Genomic DNA, 19,981 nt, shown 5'->3' on the forward strand with positions numbered 1-19,981 from the left:
AATGCCTTTTACTTTTATTAAAACTTGAGGCGTAAGATTTGTTCGATTTAAAAAAAAGGAAAGAAAGAATGAGAGACAAAGAACTGCTATTTTTGTGATTCAAGTACATTCCACAAGGTAATGAGAGATAGTCTATAATTGGTATTTTTATCTAGTCTGTCACCGGCTTATGTTATATTCATCAAACATTCCATTAGGACAGTACTTTAAAACACCATGATTATGTATTATTATTTATTACTTTATTCTATATACTTTCATTTATAATAATTCATTTCAATTCATACACTGGTAGAAAATTCACTGTTTAAGAATTACAGGAAAATTATTTTTTGTGATGCTTTCTTTGTTTTTTAATATACATTATCTAAAATACAGCAGTATTTTTACAAAATAAAATTTATGTAAAATTAAAATTTAAATGATTCTGTTGTTGGCGTACATACAATTATTATTAACATCATCATTGATAAACTTTCAACCAGTGTATAAATTTTTTATAAAATAAATGATTTTACGCACAAATACAGTAAAAATGTTGCCTCGCAAAAACATTACAAGTTGAAATAATCGATTGATAACATGATTTATTTCATATAATTCATATCACAGACCCGTACTAAAATTTGGTTATTATATGCCAGTGCCAACACCATTTAATTTAGAGTATATGGTTTGGCAGTCTCATTACGCTCGATTAATTGTTATTTCATTGTAGTATAAATATTGTCGTTTTAATTGTTATTAATTTACACCACGATATCGCAATAATATATTAAATCCGAGCGATAAAATATCAATGGGAACTTTTTAATTACTATATTCGCGCGTATTGCTTGAATAAATAAAATATAAATATCATTTAACGTGTGAGAGTGGCGTGCCCAATTACGTTTGAGTACAATAAAAGCTTTGTAAGCCTAAAATCTTGATTATTATTATTTCGCATCTTTCCCCTTTCCCGCAGTCGCTCGCTAATTCTTTATATATCTACAATGGATTCTGTGTTTGCTTCAACCATTTAGTACAAATGGATCTAATGGCATTTTGACCGAGTCTATCAGCTTCTTTTAAAATTTTTCTAATGTCTTGAGCTTGTTGGTGCTTGACTGCAAGCAGATAAGCCGCCTTCAGTTGCTTACTTTCGATGTACGAGCTTATCTGTGAAAAAAATATTTTCTTCATTAGTTATTGATTGGGTAGCAACCAAAATATAATTTTCAAAGGGTCACCTTTAATTCAACATCGTTTATCAGCCTTATCAGAGAATCCACTCTATCTTTAAAATCAGAATTCGACTCCATTTGAGGATTGTGCAGTAGAAGCTTCACGCAGTGCGTTAAAACACGATCGGATATAGCTTGCGAGTCTGGTGCACCTGAGCTCCGACAACATTTGATCAATTGTTCTATAGAATCGATTTTCTTTTCTAATGCTAGAACGTGGCCAGCTAGAGAATATACTTTTTGCGGGCGCAAATTGTAATCTGCAAAGTGCCATTAATAGACCAATTAAGAAAACAGAATTAAAACTTATAAACAGTTTACGAAGATTTTAGAAAATACCTTGTAATATCCTAAAGGCTATTCCGAAACCTTCTTCTATATTCCGTCCACATAATATAGCTAGTACGGCGAGTTTAGTCTTCTGTTGTTGATTCCCAAATAGAGTTGGCAGTTCATTGGAATGTGTATTTTCAGTATCCATATCCAGGAGATGTTTTAAATACGGACCAACTGGTCTACCTTCTTCTTCGACTTTGCTCAAAAATTTGGCAATTTCCAATTGCCTGGATATCGTATTCATGTGTTTGTCAATCTCTGATGGTTCCATTTCCATGGTTAGACCACCATGTGAACCATTGTGAGACGAGCTAATGCTTTTTCTTCGCTTTTTACTCAAATTGTCCACGTTCAATTCAGTTTCCAAATGTCTCTGTGCATCGATGAGAAAGTGAGATTTGGTACACAAATCGATATAATCTCTGGCGTCCTGCTCGTAAAAACGAATGCAAGTCATGGCTGCTCGAATAAAGTCTCGCATAAACAGTTGCAAGTGATAGAGAGTGTGAAGGTATTGCTTTTTGTTGAGACTGTGACAAGTGTAAACCAGATACTTTTTCCAAGACAAAAGGCTGACATCATCGATTCGCATTGCATTGAGCAGTTTATCAATAAAGCCCAAACTTAAACAGCGCAAGTACACGGCGTTAAAAAAAAGATCGGGATCGACTTTATTTTCTACTATGAAATCGAGGCACTTGTTAAACTCTTCATGTTTGACGAAAAACTCGAGTATTGAATTATAGCTGCCATAAGTGACGAGGTAGTAGAGACTTTCCTCATAATAAATATTGCGAGTATTCCAATTGCGAACGAAAGAGCACTGACCCTGGCTCACCGCTTTCAAACTATTGAGAGTTGTGATAATTTCTTGAGCTACATTGGGCTTTGACTGTGCATTTTGTAAATTATCGGGATTCAGTTGACTTTGATTTTCCAAAATCTGCAAAACTTCTAGAAGCAGAGGTGGATCTTTCATGGGACGGCATTTAGCTGTTTTTCGTTTACGATTAGATGAAACATCGTTTGTTTTTCTTTGCCTTGGCATGTCTAGTGAATCCTCGCTACTTTTGCTAGCATTTTCTGCATCCGGATATGATAAAAATACCCAATCATCATTATTTTCATAAACAACTTTCTCTAAACAATGAGAAAATTTTGATCTTGCTCGATCAAAATAACCAGCCTACAAATTCATATACAAGTATTAGTGTATATGTAATCAAAAGCAAAAATTAATTTCTAAAAATAAGAAAATACCTTTAAGCAAGCTTTTCCCCAAGCAGCCCAGACTCCTTGAGTATCCAGTCCCGATTTAGTGCTAACATCGAGAGCTAATGTCCACTGTTCTTTTTCGGTTAATAAATCTCGTAATTTTCTAAGTGCATGCTCGTCCAAACTATCGTCCGTGGGTATAAGTGCGAGACAATCGGATTGAACGAGCGTCGAGATCAAATCGACTTGCGAGAGAAAGCGATCGCAGTGTGCCAGTCCGGCATTCAAACCAAGTTTGGCACACTTAACTTTGACTGCCACCAGTAAAGATCGAATCATTTTGATAATCAGTGCATGATCAATCTCCGGATTGACACGTCCGCCATTCATCGGCTGCAGGAGCCTTTTCATCTCGTCGCATCGATCAAGTAGAAAGCTCGCGTAAGCTTTATGATCCGAATGCAGACTGAGGATTGCAAGGCACAGAGATATATTCGGAGCGTACTCGAAGGAAAATTCGTCTCGAACAGATTGATTATGCGTCTCGTCGGTGGTAAGCTTCCAACATTCCAGGGCAACACTGCTTGCACCTGATGATGTTCCTTGTGCTGCCTGCTGTTGGAGAATTGTTTGCCTCTTGCAATCGTCGCAGACTCGCACCAGCACAGATTTCGGGTAGCCAGAAACTTGCATTCGTTGTTGCGAACAAGCTGCACAAACAACGCGACCACAACGACGACAATGATGCCGACGGTTAAACATCGAGAATATGACTGCTTTACAACAATTACATTCTCTTGCCTAAACAATAAATCAATGATATTAGCTCGGAAAGATAAAAAGGATTTTTTATTTGAAATGTTATTTGCTTACTTTGTCGTTGGGAATCCATTCTTCCTTGGTTGGCACGTTCGTTGGCATGACAAATTCACCATTTCGACTTTCGATGTCCAACGACGACGTTATAGAAGCTGAATCTTTATTTTTAGAATCCACACCATCGCGTTGCAACGATACTCGAAAGTCTAAAGATTTTCCTGCGTAAAATCTAACTATTTTATCAAAATTTTCTATAGAAAAATCAGCTTTTTTAAGATCATCCGATCTTTGAACAACGTTAAAAATTTTCCGCAAATTTTCAAATTTGCAATTCATTAATAGTTGCTCCAACATCAAAAGTGGCTCTTTTATCAAGTGAATATAATGAATCCTTTCTTTAGGTTCCATTTGATCGAGAATTTCTACGCCGATTTGTGTTTTGTAATATAAAAGCATTTTTTCTGGCTCACAGTGTTCAAGTAAGTATTCAATGACAAATCTCATTGCTGTGATTGATTCTAATCGTTTGAGAACGTTTTTGCACATTTTTACCGATTGTTTCACCGGAAGTGCTTTTAAAAGCTGCAAAAATAAAACACATTAATTAAATTTAAATGTCGAAAATTTAAATGATGTTCTTGTACTTACTTTACGAGCATTTTTAAAGTCAGTCTCGTCGGTTTTTAATAATCCTAAAAAAAGATCTTGGGAAACTAACGATTGAATTTCCAAAGAGAATGCCTGATATTCCAACCACTCGAGACAAAGTTCAAACTTATTGGCTTCAATTAATGATTGAACAATGCAGACTGGATCAGTTTTTTCGGTGCAGTAAAGTACATCGTACCAAGTAGCTTCTCTGGAATCTAATTCCTTGTTCTTGTAGTAGGGTAACATTTTGTAAAAAACGGTAACTCTACAAAGGGTCTCGTTCATTTTAAATTTACAATGCGATGGAAGTTTATGCCTGTCTGTATGATGCAATGCATGGAATAAAGCGTTCTGACATAAATGAACAGGCCATTTGTTTATGTTGGAAAGTATAGTTTGTGTTAACACATTAATGTCCTTGATTTGGTAAACACATTGTAAAATCTTATCAGCATCCGAACTCTTTTCCATTTTCTCAATCATCTGGCACAATAGTTTATCTTTCAAGCACTGTATCTCCGTCGATTTATTTAATAATTTGCTTGGCAATGCGTTAATCACATCTAGACAGTCTTGAATTCGATCATCGTTCAAACATTTTTCAAAGTACATCCACAAATCATTCAGTGATAGATTATCGTGTATACTGGCTAGTGTTGGATTATCATCAAACAGCGCCCTGGCCAACGTCGCAATCCACGGTGAAGTGGCAATATTTTCGAGACAGGTAGTTCTTTGTAAATTGTCACAGCCACTTTCTAGCATGGATGACGTTTCCTTATGAACGCGTTTAACTAAATACGATAGCAGCCAACAATGGCCATCCAAGTAATGCAATACATTGGGTTTGATCGATCTGGATATCCAGGCCGTGGAATTATTATGGCTAGAGCTAAGACTTCGTTTCATCGTCGACTCACTTTTTACAGATTTCAGTTCGTCTAACTTAAGGGATATTTCGAATGAAATTGTATGTACCTCGTATTTACGAATGAAATTTTCCAATGTGCCAAAATAGTCAGTCAGGGAAAAATTCGTTTGAGGCGAATGCATATGACTCACATTAATGTAATTTGAATTTGTTAAATTTTTCTCTACAAACTTTTCGTAACGTTCAACGAGATCCGGTAAACGTACGATTCGTCTTCCATCTTTTAAGTTTTCATTACTAATATCACTAAGTTCTGATTCTTTTTTAGAATAACAGTCTAAATAATCGCACAGTCTCTGATTCAAGTCTTTATTTAAATTTTGTGGATAGTAAATCTGCAACAAAAATAAAACATTAATAATTCAATGTCGAGATTAAATATATAAAAATCCTTACATGAATAGCTGGAGTTTCGTGAAATTCATTTATCATGGCAAAAATGGCACGAGGATCGTGAACAAGATCGAGATCCTGCCAAGCTTCTTCATTTAGATCTTCAGTGCGTGAGAAGAATTCAGAATCCCACGCCATGCAAGCGAGAAGTTTGGACCTTAATGTTGACAAAGAAATGCGTCCCAAATCTCCAACGTGATAACTAACCGATGACAATGAAATGAAATGTCGCAATGAGTTTGATGGGGGATCGCCAACCCAGAAAGTCAGTAGCGTATGAAGAAACAATAGGTTCCATAGGTTTATAAAGAAAGCTAAAGTATGCTCGCCGACTGATAATTCACTCAAGTCTATTGTTTCTAGTATGGACGATTTAGCCAAAATCTGCTGGATTTTTGTGTCCTTTGATAAATCATCCAAATCTTTATTTAATATCCTTGCACAATCTGGATACAAGCGCTTAATAGTTTCAAGCAACTCTAACAAAATATCTACCACGCACTGATTTGGATCAAGTGCTTTGTGTTCAGTCACATCCTAAAAAAATTACGTCTCATTACTTAAGCTGCCTTTATTTGTTCACGTTCTTCAATACTTACTTTATTATCTAAATTTTTATTTAGAACTATACAGCCCCATGTATCGCTACATAAAGTGCATAACGAATCATAACAAGTAAGCTTAGGGCAACAATTAACTAAAATATTATGAACTAAATTAACTCCAAGTTTATTGGCTATTATTTCGAGACTTTCAGGTTCGATGTTCAAATCGAAGACTTGATGCCCGAAGTAGGAATCTACCGAATTGCTGAGCAAGACTGACTCTGTCTTAGTGTCAATTCGTTCATCTGAAAATTATTAGTTCAATAATAAGCTCAATAAAAGAGTATAAATGTATTTGAAAGATGTAATTGCATACCGTGAGGAACAATAGAGTACAGTATTTCTAGGTGAGCCAAAATCTTGTGCAGATAGCTCTCGCCATTACCGCAGAGAGCAATGACCTCGTGGAAGACCGTTTGACCAGTGAGCGCAGGTCCATTGTCGTTAATCTTACTATTATCCAATTGATCTAACAGCCACTGAGTCGCTTGAAATTGCTTAGTCTTCTCCGAGAGCTGACTCCAAAACTCTGTCTTCTCCCTCCAGTCCTGGAGTTTCAAGGGGATTGAAGCATCGCACAGCAAACTTGGCACCGACCTTGTCGGACTTGTTTCTTGCACTAGACGATATACCTTAAGAAAATGGTCAGCGTGACGTGTACCCTCAAGCTTGCGAGAAAGCTTCAGATATTTTTGAGCCACATCGAGTAAACTGGTCTGATGGTTTGAAGTCGAGGTCAATGTCAATGCCAAGTCCAGGACGCACAAGGTGAGAATTTCACGAGTACTCAGAGACTCGGTCGCGAGGAGATGAGCGTTCGCCTCTTGCGAGGCAATGAAAGTCTCGAGTTGGCTTGCGATTCGCGAGCTTTGGAAACCGCCTTGCGCTGCTCGCCTGACATTCTGAAGTATCAATTAAAATATGTCTCATTTTCATAGTTTGCAGACGAAAAATCATTATTTATTTAGTTATTAAATAAATAATAACTTGTTTAGAGCATTATTTATTCTTTCAGAAAAATGGTTATATTTTCAATTTACCTCAAAGAGATGGAGTTCTTTGTTTTTCTTGGTAGAATCTACAGTATCCAAGGAATTCGATTGTTTCAGCATTTCGTGTCTGAAATTTTGCATGGCTTTCGAAAATCGAACGTGCCCATCTAGCTGCGTGCTCTTCAGGTTAAATATCTACAACCAAGTTCAAGTTGTTAACGATGTCGTGCGCAATGATTTCGAAAGCCATGGCAATGTTAATTTTATCATTTCTTTTTATTGCGTTGCCCATTGGCTTCGTTGAATGCACTTTAACGGATTCGCAAACGGTAAGGCCAAAATATAAATATCGTTAATAAATTGAAATCAATTTCAAGAAAAAGCATCATTATTTGTCTCCACTCGATAGATAGATCTGCACGATACGCGATCGTTTGTTATTAGATCTTACGATGATGATTACGACGAAGACGAAAGTGAAATGATTCAGCCGAAAGATATTGAACACATTGAATCTTTAGCCAAGGACGAGGAGAAGTTTATGCCATTACATTCGTTCGTCGCACAATTTAATGATCGATCGCCACGGCCACCATCAAAAGGTGTCAATTGATAAAGTTTCTCCATAATTTTATCCACATTTATGACCTCCCTTGCGTGATAATAAATTCGTGTAACTAAATCAATCGCTGCTCTTTTATCACCGCAAAACCGCCTCGATAATTATATCCTTTGTGTGTTTTAATTTTAGCGCAGATATGAATAGATTTAGAAATAATGTTAGCCCTTTGATTAGATCGTTAAAATGGGTGATTATCAATAAATTAAAACAAAGTGAAAAGACGAAAAGAAGTGATAGCGACGAAGAAAATGAAGATATTGAAGACGAAGATACTGAAGATGAAATGACACTTTCTTCAACGACTCGTAAACCGATAGCAAAAACTGATACTTTTGAAGAGTTTGAAATAACTCCAGATGAATTTGATAACTCGTCATTGGAACCTACGGGTACTCCCGACTTATACGATTATGAAAACTACGATGAGGAAATTACTCGAAGCAGTTCAAGTACAAAAATTACAAGTACAATTTCCGCAAAACTGACAAAGCGTATTGAAGAAACGACAATGGCACAAAAAACTACGTTGAAAAGTTCAGCTACACAAATTGCAGAAACGCCCTCGACTCAAGAAACTACTATCTCTGCAAGCTCAACTTTGCAAATTACAGGAGCAACTACTACCCAAAGAACGACCTTGCAAAGTTCTACTGCACCCTCCACAGAGTTGATTGGGACAGTCGAAACTACTTCAGATACTATGCTAACGAAATTATTGTTGTCAACTTCAATGTTAGATTACGAAGAAAATAAAAAGCAAATTAGCACATACACGAATGACGAATTTGGACAAACGGAGATTACCAGTAAAACTTACACATCAGCAGCGACTCTAAACAACGTGATGACTCAAATTTATGAATCAAGCAATGTAGTAACCAGAAAACAAATGCTGGACATTTTTACAACTTCTCTTGAAAAAACAACTGAAATTGCGATTGAAGAGTTCACGGAAACGAGTAGCACCACCGCAATTTCCGGAAGTGCCACGAAAATGTTTATTACAAAAATAAGTCTTAAGCCAACGACCACGAGAAGAATAGGAGATAAACCAGCGATAACTACTTGGAAAACGACGTTTAAACAACCGACCGCTGCAACGACCACTGAGGAAATAGAGACGACGAAACCTCTGCAATATGAAAAAATCATTCCCGAATACGATTTGGAAATAGAAGATATAAAAACAGAAAACGTTACGTTTGACTATACAGACAACGAGATTCAGAAATCTCTACAAAAATTGATAAAAAAAGCGATAGACATTAGAAAGCCGCGCAATTGCTCTAAGTTTGAAGGTTTTAATTACGGAATTAAAGCTTTTAGATGTGCCTTAGACGATTTTCACAGTGCACGCAATCGCACTCAAATAAATAAGGCTCTCGGACGAGTGTGGAAAATCGTACGAATTTGGTTCTGCGTTTACACGTGCATTGCTATTCCTTGCTGGTGTCAATATGGTGAATATGTTAAATCGAAAAGCTTTGAAATTTTATCCGGTCAACTGTACGATTTGTTTGCAGGATGGTGTTGCTGCTGTTGTCGCTGTACAATCTGCTTTCCACGGAGAGCAATCGTAGAAGATCAGAAGTATTTCATTGACAATCCACCGGGCACATTAATGGAAAAAGATAAACCAACCACGTACGAACCAACAATTTTCGAAGAGGACGCGTATGAGCAGCTGGAGAAAACCATAAGACACTTGTGAGAACTTACTTCGATGACCTGTTGTGCTCGAGGATAGTCGGCCTTCCATAAGCACTGTAGCACTAAACTCTCCTTCGACGCCAACATGAGGTTGACGATAAATTTCGAGTTGGTATTCTTCAAGCTTGTCCCATCGATAGGCGTTACCAAGTTTTTGCTTCTCTTCCTGCGCTTCGGACCAACTGCGATGGCGTCTGTGGAACCTGTTTCCGAGGATACGTCGACGTCACACTTGAGATCCTTGCCACCATCTTCGGAGGAGCTCTCGTTCTGCTGATTGTAAAATATCGACTTACTTTTCATCCTAAAGGAGAAGTTCAGCTTCTCGTCCGTTTCGGACTCGCTGGTCGGCGAAGAAATGGCATTTTCAATGAGCAACTCTTCGCGACTTTCTATTACGTCGCCACAAGTCAACAGCTCAAGACGCCAAAATGCATCGGATAATACGTTGTCTATGGCAAAGATTCTCTTTTGCACTGCTTTTAGGTCCATCGTATCGCCAACTTTTCGTCTGAGCTTTGCAAAGTCAATGCCTACTTGAATGATGCAACGTTTTAAGTGGTTCAGTATTTTCTTGACCGAATGTTTATTAGAGACGAATCCGTAGCGCGTTCGATGCGTCTCCGACTCGCGACTTTCATACGCCGAGCTCTGACGCTCTTTTTCCACAAAAGTACTTTCGTAGTCCTCTTCCTCAGAGGTACCCTCGGAAACGTTGAAGTGTGCATCGTGACGAAGAAACAGCATAGAGAACACGTTTTCGACTACCTCAAGACGAAGTGCCAGCGGATTAATCGTGTTTATAAGAGTCTCCATATCCATGAAGTAACTCGCAGTGCTGTCCTTTAATCTTAATTTATACGACTCACTGGCAATGATAGCCTTCAACGCAATCTGCATCGCTCGATAAGAAACAAATACTCGCACGGCCTCATCTCTATCTTTTAGTAGGTTTTCCAAATCGTTATAGTTGCATTCGTGAATATCGATATTTTTCTTGAGAACGGATAGAATACAATAGTCTTGAAGTCCATTCAGTATTCGCTTGACTGACAGGTTTGGATCGGTGACAGTGGTTGAGTTCTTTCTACGGTACTCGAGTATCCACTTAACCACTGCGAGACGACTATTAAGACAAGCATTGAGGTTGACAAGAATCGGCTCGTTGTACTCGTACTGTGCGTAGCAGCACTTGGTCAGTAGAAATTTGAGGGACTCGCAAATATTCAGACTTCTCTGCCATGTAATCGTTTCGGTAGTGATTGGTATGTGAGGTAAATTGTGCAGATAGTGCAGCAGCAGCGACGGCCATAAATTTCGGAGTAATGGGCAGGATAGGATTCTCGAAGTTTTGTCGTATTCTCCATTCTCGACCAATACTGCACATATGTCCTATTTCAACAAAAAATATTACAAAACAATAAATTAATATAGTTCAAAACTCAGGAGTTGCAAATACATTTTACCAAAATATCCAACAGCCAATGCACTTCTCGCTTAATTACTCTCAAGGTGAGCTCTTTAGCATGTAGATAGGGCTTGTTTACATTATTGCCATTAGTCAGAAATACAACATTGCTAATCTTGTTAGCACTACTTAGATTATCAATGGGTATTGATCTAAAATTCTTATCATCTAAGAACTTGTGCCATTCATTTAAAAATTTTGCATTCTTCCTGGAGTATAGTGCTAATTCTATTTGATCAGAGTTATGCAGCTTATATAGATGTGAATAAAGCCAACTCAACAACTGATCTTCTTTACACTCTGTGAGATTTAATTGAGATAATATACACAATATAGCACCCAAGTGTTTGTTTACATTGTCTTTATCGATGATAATTTTCAAAGCACATGAATAAACATCTTGCAAAACTGAATCAGATGTAGGCCATAAATACAATAAATCATTAATAAGCCAACAAGTGAGTGTTGGCTTTGTACATAAAATAGTTTCTAAAAATTCAAGGGACTTTGTAGAAATCTTGTTGGTATACGAAGTGGTTCTTTGCTTGGCATTTAAAATTGCTTGAAATAATTCTAACAGTTCCTGTTGGAAAGTAAAAAGTTATTAGTTAATTTGGAAAAAGCATATAGTAAACAAAACGTGCTTTAGACATTCAATATGGTACTACTATTATTATTAAACAGGATGAATTACTGACAATAAAATGATTAAAACAAATGAATAACAAGAAGCAATCACCTTTTCAACAAATTCTGGTAATTCATTGCTGATTAATTTCAAATTGGAATGAAATTCTATAAGATCCAATTTTTCTTTGGTTTTTGCTGAATTGCGCTTATCGAGCAACAATAACAAATTATGACTAATCCACTCATATTGCCGTCTGTTCTCGATGGAAATTCTAAAAATAAGAAAGTAGAAGAAAAAACTTAAGTACAACAATTGCGTCGCACAAAATTATTGCGTTGTAAGGTAGCAGCCATGTGCGCATTTATAAACAAGTATCCTTGAAAATATCGACTGCCTTATTTTGTAGGAAAGAGAAGCACCTATCGCATAAAAACATCTTACATAGCATTGTGAATTAATTGGAGCAGATGCTCGATGTCGTTCTTGGTATAGTTGGCCAGGTAGTGGTTCTCGATTTCACTGGTAAGGATAGCAGAGGCTGTGTACCATAACCTCGAAGCGATGCACTTCTCGATCTCGAGTAACCCCAGACTCTTGGACATTTTCCACAGCAGTGTAAATTTGCCTGATTACGCAGCATATCTCACCGCAGCAGCCGTGGGTGAGACCCCGGAATTATAGCATTCGCCCGCACACTTTGAGGCGTCCGCAGTTTTCACACTCAGCTCGCGCGCGTTTACGATGTTGTGTGCTTTCGCACGAAAATACGAGCAACTACTGTTTTGTTTTGAAACGTCATTGTGCAAGCATGCAGGCAGAACATATGCGTGCATGCGCACATTCCCGCCAGCGTGCACGCCTCATTCAGCTCGCGCGGAACGCTGTTTGAATCATCGTACACGACATACTCCACTCGGAAACTCTCACACGGCGGCGGTTTTGCACTATATACACACTCTGATAACTACAGACTTTGACAGATAACGCATTGACAATAGCCAACTGATAAAACGATGTGCGAGGGGCAAATGTCGCCCTAAATTATACTACGAGCTTTAGAGTCTAGATTTGAACTCGCAACTTCTGTCGTCTTTGACCTACTTAATTGAACTTTCATGTGAAAGGCTTTGAAAGGCTTTATCAAAAATACTTTCAATTTGAAAGTGATCTCATTACTAATTACGTCATCGAGCATTTTTGTTTTGATAATTGACTTTCAAAATTACGCGAGTAGCCGTGACGGGTTGATAAATTTTGAAGCAGATAGTATATCAGCATAGTACATTAATTTTTTTGTTCATCATAAAAATAAATGTGTAAATTTATTATCAAAAGTTTGTACATTATCTCCATTCATTCTCTTTCACATCAGTGTCATATACCCACTGTCTGTCAAACTGTAAAGAATCAAAACAGGACGTGGTTTATCTGTACGAATTTCCCACATTTCGTCACAAATCTGCTTTATATACTTTTTATGACGCGGATGCCTGTAAATAAATATCAATTGGATTATTGAAACATTTTCACCTTAAATGAATGGTTCGTTAGAAGATAATGAGACGTACTTGTCTATCAATACTTGAACGCTTTTTTGGAAGGTCTGCTCACTGTCGTCAATCTCCAAAAAATTGGTGATGGTCCGAACGACAGTCACTTCAAGAGAAACTGCAAATACTTCGATAGGAACTTTGGGTGAAATTCTCTGCATATAAGAAGACAATTGTGTGGCAATGCTATTTTTGTAACTTCTTCTGCCACTTCCAGACAATTTATCACGTTCGGAGAGGACAAAGTTAATATTAACGTTGTGAGGGGTACTCGAGACATTTACTTCCGAATTGGTACTTATTTTACTTTCAGATCTATTGAGCGAAATCGGTGCAACGTTCTCGCTTTGACGTTGGATTTGGTCACCCAGGTCATAAATACTAATCTTACGTTCTTGATATCTCTCTCTCTCCCAAGTATGTATCCTCAAGTGGGTTTTTTCGTCTTTTTTCAGCAATATTACTTGACTGATACCACTTTCTCGACAATATTCCAAAACCTCTTCAGACGTATCAAAGTCCAAGGAAGTTACTTTGAGACCTAATGACCAAAGTTCACGCAAAACATCAGCAAGTTCCTTTCTACGACGAGGTTCTCCGTCCACGCAGCAGACTACTACGTCGACGGCACATTTTCTATTCCAGTATAGATCTTCTTCAGATGATTCGCATGACGCATATGCCAACTTGTCAAGTGATATGCTAATTCCCGCGCCATATTGCTTGTTTTCCTTGCCTGTCAAATTTGTGCGCTCTAAGACCTCTCGGAAAGACGCTAGCATCTTGTCATACCTAATATATAATACTTTTTGTGGATAACAAATACAAAAAAAGCGGGTTATTAAGCACAAAGTGAATATCCGTATTACCTTCCGCCAGCAGCAATTACTTCCTGTCCACCTCGTTTTTTTCGTCGCTTAATTTCACAAGTGATTTGATAAATTACACCACTATGTTGATTAATGTTGTGCACTAACAGTGGCGTAATTGTGACTGGCCACTGTAAAAATGACAAAATTTAACCTGTTGTATCTATTATAATAGTATTATCCAACCATTGGAAAAATATTAACCTTTACTCCCAGCGCTTCTATGTGAGCTATAACTTCGTCAATTTCTCCGATGCCTTCTTTTGCAAGTGCCGCCGAATCTCCTTTCCTCTTTGTAATTGTCTTGAGAATGCTATTGATTTTCGCCATCGAATTTTCGGTCTCAAACAAATTGAATAGTGTCTCCATCGCCTGATCAGTAAGGCACAAGCTTATCAGGTGAGTCTGCACTTGGAAGCGCGAAAATTTACCCTCACGTGCGTCGCATAGCATTGAATATATATCTTGATACTTTTCACGTTCGACGCCACAGTACATTAGAACAGCTTGCAACAACGACGTGTGATTAATACGGACGATAAAGTTCCGTTCCTTGAGGTGAGGTATCTCATTACAAATCTCCCAGGCGATGTAAATAAGCTCAGCCTCTGACATCAAGTTGTTTGCCTTTGGGCTAATGATGTCAAAGGCACACTCGTACAACTCACAAGGATGAAAATCACTAACCTGGAAATAAATAAACAAATAATTACCATATATTTATGTTGTTACAACACTACATTACCTTCTTCTCTCTGTACACCCTTCCTATTGAGTATCTTCTAATATTGAAAATATTGTTACGTGCAACATAGCGTGCAAAAGGTGCGCGTAAGTCGTGAGGAATAGTAACAATACTACCATTACGAGTCATTACACGAACACATGTATCTGTCTGACTGTAAAGTGAACCTAGTTTTGGCATGAACAATGGTGCAGTGAAGCATACTCCTCCGTGCCTTTGAAATACTTCGATGACTTTTGATTTGATATTTTCTTGAAATGAACTAAGGATTTGAAAATTAGGAACTCCTTTTGTCGGCACGTTCATATCATAGGTAATATCATCTGCGGGTATCATCTCTTGAGAGAAGCAAGAGGAAATAAGGTATTTGTAGGCTTTACTTTGTACATCTGACAAAGTATGGCGAACCATTTTTTGAAGCTCATCTTCTTCAAGCTGTGGCGGTGGTAGCAAAGTAGAAGACAATAATTCTTGCGAGGTTGGTCTTTGACTTGGATCGTGATTCAATAACCAACTGAGAAACTCATAAAAATGTAGGTATAATTGAGCAAATTGTTCTTAATTCTTATGCAGTAGAAACTTACCGTAAAAGATTGACTTTATTTGACATCGCCTGATTGTTGCTTAATTCATCAGGCATAATAATTTCTTTCGATCTAAGATTCATAAGGACTTGTACCCTTTCCATACCAGTGCTTAATGGCTCAGAACACATCTCGAAAAATATTATGCCCAAACTGTAAATATCAACCTTTTGATTGTAAATAGCTTTTGCAGCCTTTTCTGATAATTCTGGAGCAGCATATAACGCTGTACCAATGTGGCCTGTCAATGATCTAAGATCATCCATTTCCAAGCTCTCTAGAAAATAATAAAAAAATATGGTTAAAGTCTTCTATTATTTTAATAAAATGATTTTTAAAGTAAATTAATACTTTTGTTGTTAACTCCAGTCTCTGTTTCCGAAGGTTGATTAAAAGCAGATATAATATTTGTTGCTAAACCAAAGTCGCCAATCTTCACGTGATCATTGCTGTCCAAAAAAATGTTTACTGGCTTGAGATCTCTATGAATCATACCTTGCTGATGTATATGCACTAAACCTTCAACGATTTCCCGAAACAAACGCCATATTCTTTCCTCATCTTTGTGTAATCCATTGTCTATTGCCGTTCTTAGTGTGCTTTTCTCACAAAATTCCATCTGTATATACATAAATTGAATTTCTTTCGGGGTTGTGGAACCGTTTTTAGTCTCTTGTTTATTTTGGTCCTCGTCTTGTAAATCCTGTACCTCATCTTTCTCCGGGGATGTTTCAGGTACAAATACAATACCTCCCGACGACGAGTCGTCTTTCTTTCCCATACTACTGTTATCAAAGTTGATACAAATTTAATTAAAATATATTTCAAAATTAAAAGTTATCATTCGCAATAAAACTCCGTAAAAACTTACACAAACCACCCGTCATCACTATCGGACTCATCGCTAGAACGGTCAACATTGTCTTTTTTGCGATTACCTGCAATCGTAGCCTTCGCTCGTGTTTCATGAGAAACATTCCACTTAATCTTCGCATTACCAAAGTCCTTTGATAAAAAACCAATAATTATGAAGGGAATAGGGTTTCTTTCAAATAAAATACTCACTTCGTCAGGATTTGAAGTTTTATCTGAGTTTAGTTTAGTTGACGTAGTTGGCGTGAGACGACTGTGTATCGAATCATCATCCACTTTTGCGCTTTCAATCCAAGAATTATAATAACGGACAACATTTTCATGATTCAATCGAGACAATAGCTTCACCTCTCTTGTGATCTTTTTGTGTAGATGTTTCTTTTTCGGATTCAATTCGATTCTTTTTAAAGCATAGATGCCACCATCAAGTTTGTTTTTAACTTTTAAAACGCATCCGAAAGCACCTTTACCCAACCACTTGAGCAGTTCAAATTCATTATGAATACGTGACTGACCACCATAAGCAGGTGAATGTATTTGCACATCCGCGTTAGATTCTTCTTCCGGTTGAATCACATTCTTATTCTGATTGTTATGTTGTTTAGGTGGAGATAAACCACGTTCAATGGGAGTTTTTAAAAAACCGTGTTCTAGTAATTGTTCCGCAGACCAACGATTTCTTTCATTGTCATCTAAGCATTTGCTTAAAAAATCTCTTAGATCAGGCTGAAAAAAATGTCTTGGCTATATTTAACTTTGAACTTTTTGCAAATAATAAAAGAATGAACATAGAATTATAAATACCGGAAATGTAAAATCAATTTCCACTTCTTTCTGCGACACAATTGAACCTTTTAATAGGGATAATAAAAGTATACCTAATCTATAAATATCAGCCTTTTTTCCACCTCTTCCTTGTATTGTAGGAAAATCATTCTCTACTTTAGCAATAGATTTAGACTGATAAATGTCTGACAATCGTTTATCCAGAGAATAGTCCGAAAGTCGAACTAGCCCAGTTTGATCAATATGTACACTCGAGTCTCGTAAATCTTTGTGCACTACATTGTTTTCATGTAGGTATTTGAGAGAACTTAAGATTCCCAAAGTCAAATATCTCAGCATATCTGCAGCCACTGGAATGCGTTCTGTAAGATAAAATGAACAAGTAGTGCCAACCACAAATTCTTGCAATATGTAAATGATAATATTGTCTTGATCCTGTAAATACTTCATATTCAAATAATGCACTAGATTATCATGATGTAGTTTATTTAAATGATTCAGTTCTTGCTCAATACTGGCTATTGCTTTCATTATGCTTTGTTGATCTAATGATTCTCCATCATCGAGAACTTTTGATTTTCCAAACTTTACAATCCACTCTGTTATTGCCAGGAGTTCTCCTGTTGTTATATCTACTCCAGCATACACTATTGATCCTTTTGAACTATGGCCCAGACATTTACCTCTGTAAACTTGCCTTTCACTCTTATTATTATCAAAATGTATTAGCTTAATTCCTTGATGCTCACACAGTGAAGTTCCAGAACTTTCAGATGTGCTCATACATCTTCTCCTTGAAAATGTTTTAACTCTTTCCAGAGGAGAAGATGATATTGACTGTGATATAATTGCATCAGATTCAAGTGATAGGCGCGTTGGTTCGTGACGATTGCGCAGTTCCGCTTTAAGTACTTCCTGTCTTTTCAAAACCTCATCTTGCAATACTTGTCGTTCTTGATCTGCTTTCAGCTGTTTCTCTTGCAATTCAACTTGAATCCTCTCTTGGTTTTTCAATACCATTTCTTCGTAAAAACTACTATACCCAGGTTTGTTGTGCTCATTGAGAAAAGACTGTACGTATTGACAAATATCAAATATCATAACTTCTCCTTTCAACTTTTCAGCAAGATTTTGCAACTCTAACAAATGTTCTGCTAAATGTCTATGAGATACACCTTTGCTATTTTTTAGCTCAAGTTTTGGGACTCTACAAAAGTAATTTACATGATTATTATATAGATCTTTAAACTTACAGAGATATTAATAAATACTTACTCTTGAGGATAGTTATCACTACAGGTCACTTGTAAATCAACCTGGGCATAAACCTCCACTGGACCAGACATACCTTTCTGTGGTATTAAAGTAATTAAAATATCCAATGGATAACCTTTTTTTTTTTGTTTAGCTGTACGTAGATCACGTAATTCATTTCCAAAGATAGACTACAATTGAAAAATAAAGTAAAAATAAGTGAGGTAAAATTTCAAAAAATCCAATCATACCTTTAAAACTTCTAATTCATTATTTTGTCGAACTTGGCAGGATTCATCTTGCGACATTTTGATAAAATTTTTTTACAAACTTGTACTTTTCGTGAGCTTTACTACAATTATTGAGTCAAAATAAATGATAAAAAGTATTTACAATACAAACAATAATCGTATGCCACGCTACATTAACCTCAAACGTGATATGCGGTCGTAATCACAGATCATACAAAAAAAGATATGCTTGCGCGATGAATTTATATAAGACGTACGAATGCTTATGAAGCTTAATGTTCACTATATATTGAGAATCAAACGTGAAAACCATTTATTTACAAATAAAATCTACAAGTAAACAAGCAACTTATCTCATGTTTCTCGGCTATCCAAATCAAACGACTATGTGTACATATACACGTGTTACAATAAAAGTCGCAGAGTTCGCGGGTCTATTTTCAATTGCTTGTAAACGAAAATAACGATAAATTCTTTTGTCTACACTATTTTTCCACGAAAATTATTTTTAAACATAAACTTCAATTAAGGAACTGATTCAGCGAAAGTGATAATTTTTCCTGAATACATCCAATTCTCCAAAAATCTCAATTTCATCATATTTTTTCAAATACAACGTATTTTAGTGCGTATCAATTAACGATCGACTTTCACATGAAGATCCACCTAATTCTATTTCGAATTTTCTTTTGAAAATTTAAAAACAATAATTTTGCATTTGCTGTTGTCTCCGTAAATCCTACATTTTGCTTTAAAAATATTCAACGTTTGTAAAAGCATTAATTTATATTTACTTCTTTTATACTTCAAAGATAACTTTTGCATATATTTATAGTTAATGTGTGTTTGTATATGTAGAATATTGAACAATTAAGCCAGGGTGATTAGGTATACAGGTAATTAATCGAACACAAGATTGAATAATAACACAAAATTATTATTCCTATCCAAGTACAAATCTCCTTTATTATTTAACACTCGAAACAAAACAAACATAAGGGACTATTGCCGCGTGTCATAACCAGGGTTCCCTTCAGGCTAACTCGAAGTCGCGTGAGGCCCATTCGCTTCTTTCGGGGTGGTAAAATCTTTCTATTCTATTCATTCTTACCTTAGCCAGCCTTTCCATGTTTTCCCGTCACAAAACCCCGTCATTCTCTTGTATATTCTGAAATTTACAAGCCACGAACATTGCTCCCTCCAACAATGTAAATTATACATATATATATATGGTATATCCGGTATTCGTATTTTTCAAACGTAATTCTTTTTGTTTCCGTTGGACGGTAAAATTCTCAAATGAATCCAATTAATTTATGCATTAATGAACAAAGTAATTTAATTAATCTAAAGTTGAAAACATGAATTAAATATTTTTCTGTTCACACCACACCCCCGAGCACTGATCGCCAAGATAAGCAATGAAACACAAAATACAGGTGTATGACAAGTTGCGTAGGAGTTATCAGA

The 19,981-nt window shown here is 36.6% G+C and overlaps 2 protein-coding genes across 2 annotated transcripts; one reads left to right on the forward strand and one right to left on the reverse strand.

The window, feature by feature from the left end:
• Positions 1-4: 4 nt before the first annotated feature.
• Positions 5-18,883, reverse strand: LOC131664946 (uncharacterized). Its single transcript, XM_058936440.1, has 26 exons — positions 18,512-18,883; positions 18,282-18,451; positions 17,025-18,213; positions 16,413-16,946; positions 16,219-16,352; positions 15,744-16,132; positions 15,348-15,636; positions 14,764-15,277; positions 14,223-14,705; positions 14,019-14,149; positions 13,168-13,941; positions 12,986-13,089; positions 12,041-12,224; positions 11,708-11,870; positions 10,967-11,551; positions 9,510-10,892; positions 7,217-7,363; positions 6,493-7,078; positions 6,171-6,421; positions 5,575-6,108; positions 4,245-5,513; positions 3,651-4,178; positions 2,823-3,578; positions 1,566-2,748; positions 1,233-1,486; positions 5-1,161 (listed from the first exon to the last, which is right to left on the reverse strand). Exons 1-26 carry the CDS (start codon positions 18,566-18,568, stop codon positions 991-993), a joined length of 12,762 nt encoding a protein of 4,253 aa, XP_058792423.1. The 5' UTR covers positions 18,569-18,883; the 3' UTR covers positions 5-990.
• Positions 7,244-9,501, forward strand: LOC131664915 (mucin-2-like). Its single transcript, XM_058936383.1, has 2 exons — positions 7,244-9,250; positions 9,314-9,501. Exons 1-2 carry the CDS (start codon positions 7,927-7,929, stop codon positions 9,499-9,501), a joined length of 1,512 nt encoding a protein of 503 aa, XP_058792366.1. The 5' UTR covers positions 7,244-7,926.
• Positions 18,884-19,981: the final 1,098 nt, after the last annotated feature.

This window comes from Phymastichus coffea, unplaced genomic scaffold (genome assembly GCF_024137745.1).
Source record: "Phymastichus coffea isolate CEN01 unplaced genomic scaffold, Cenicafe_Pcof_1.1 PCOF00046, whole genome shotgun sequence".
Lineage (NCBI taxonomy): Eukaryota > Metazoa > Arthropoda > Insecta > Hymenoptera > Eulophidae > Phymastichus > Phymastichus coffea.

Bases quoted from the DNA above. Each gene is read 5' to 3' on its own strand.
- LOC131664915 (XM_058936383.1), top strand. From the start codon at position 7,927: ATGAATAGATTTAGAAATAATGTTAGCCCTTTGATTAGATCGTTAAAA. The intron at 9,251-9,313 runs GTGAATATGTTA...ATTTGTTTGCAG, and splicing joins TCCTTGCTGGTGTCAATATG to GATGGTGTTGCTGCTGTTGT.
- LOC131664946 (XM_058936440.1), bottom strand. From the start codon at position 18,568: ATGTCGCAAGATGAATCCTGCCAAGTTCGACAAAATAATGAATTAGAA. The intron at 14,150-14,222 runs GTTAATATTTTT...TCATTTTTACAG, and splicing joins TAGAAGCGCTGGGAGTAAAG to TGGCCAGTCACAATTACGCC. The intron at 13,090-13,167 runs GTACGTCTCATT...ATTTATTTACAG, and splicing joins GTTCAAGTATTGATAGACAA to GCATCCGCGTCATAAAAAGT.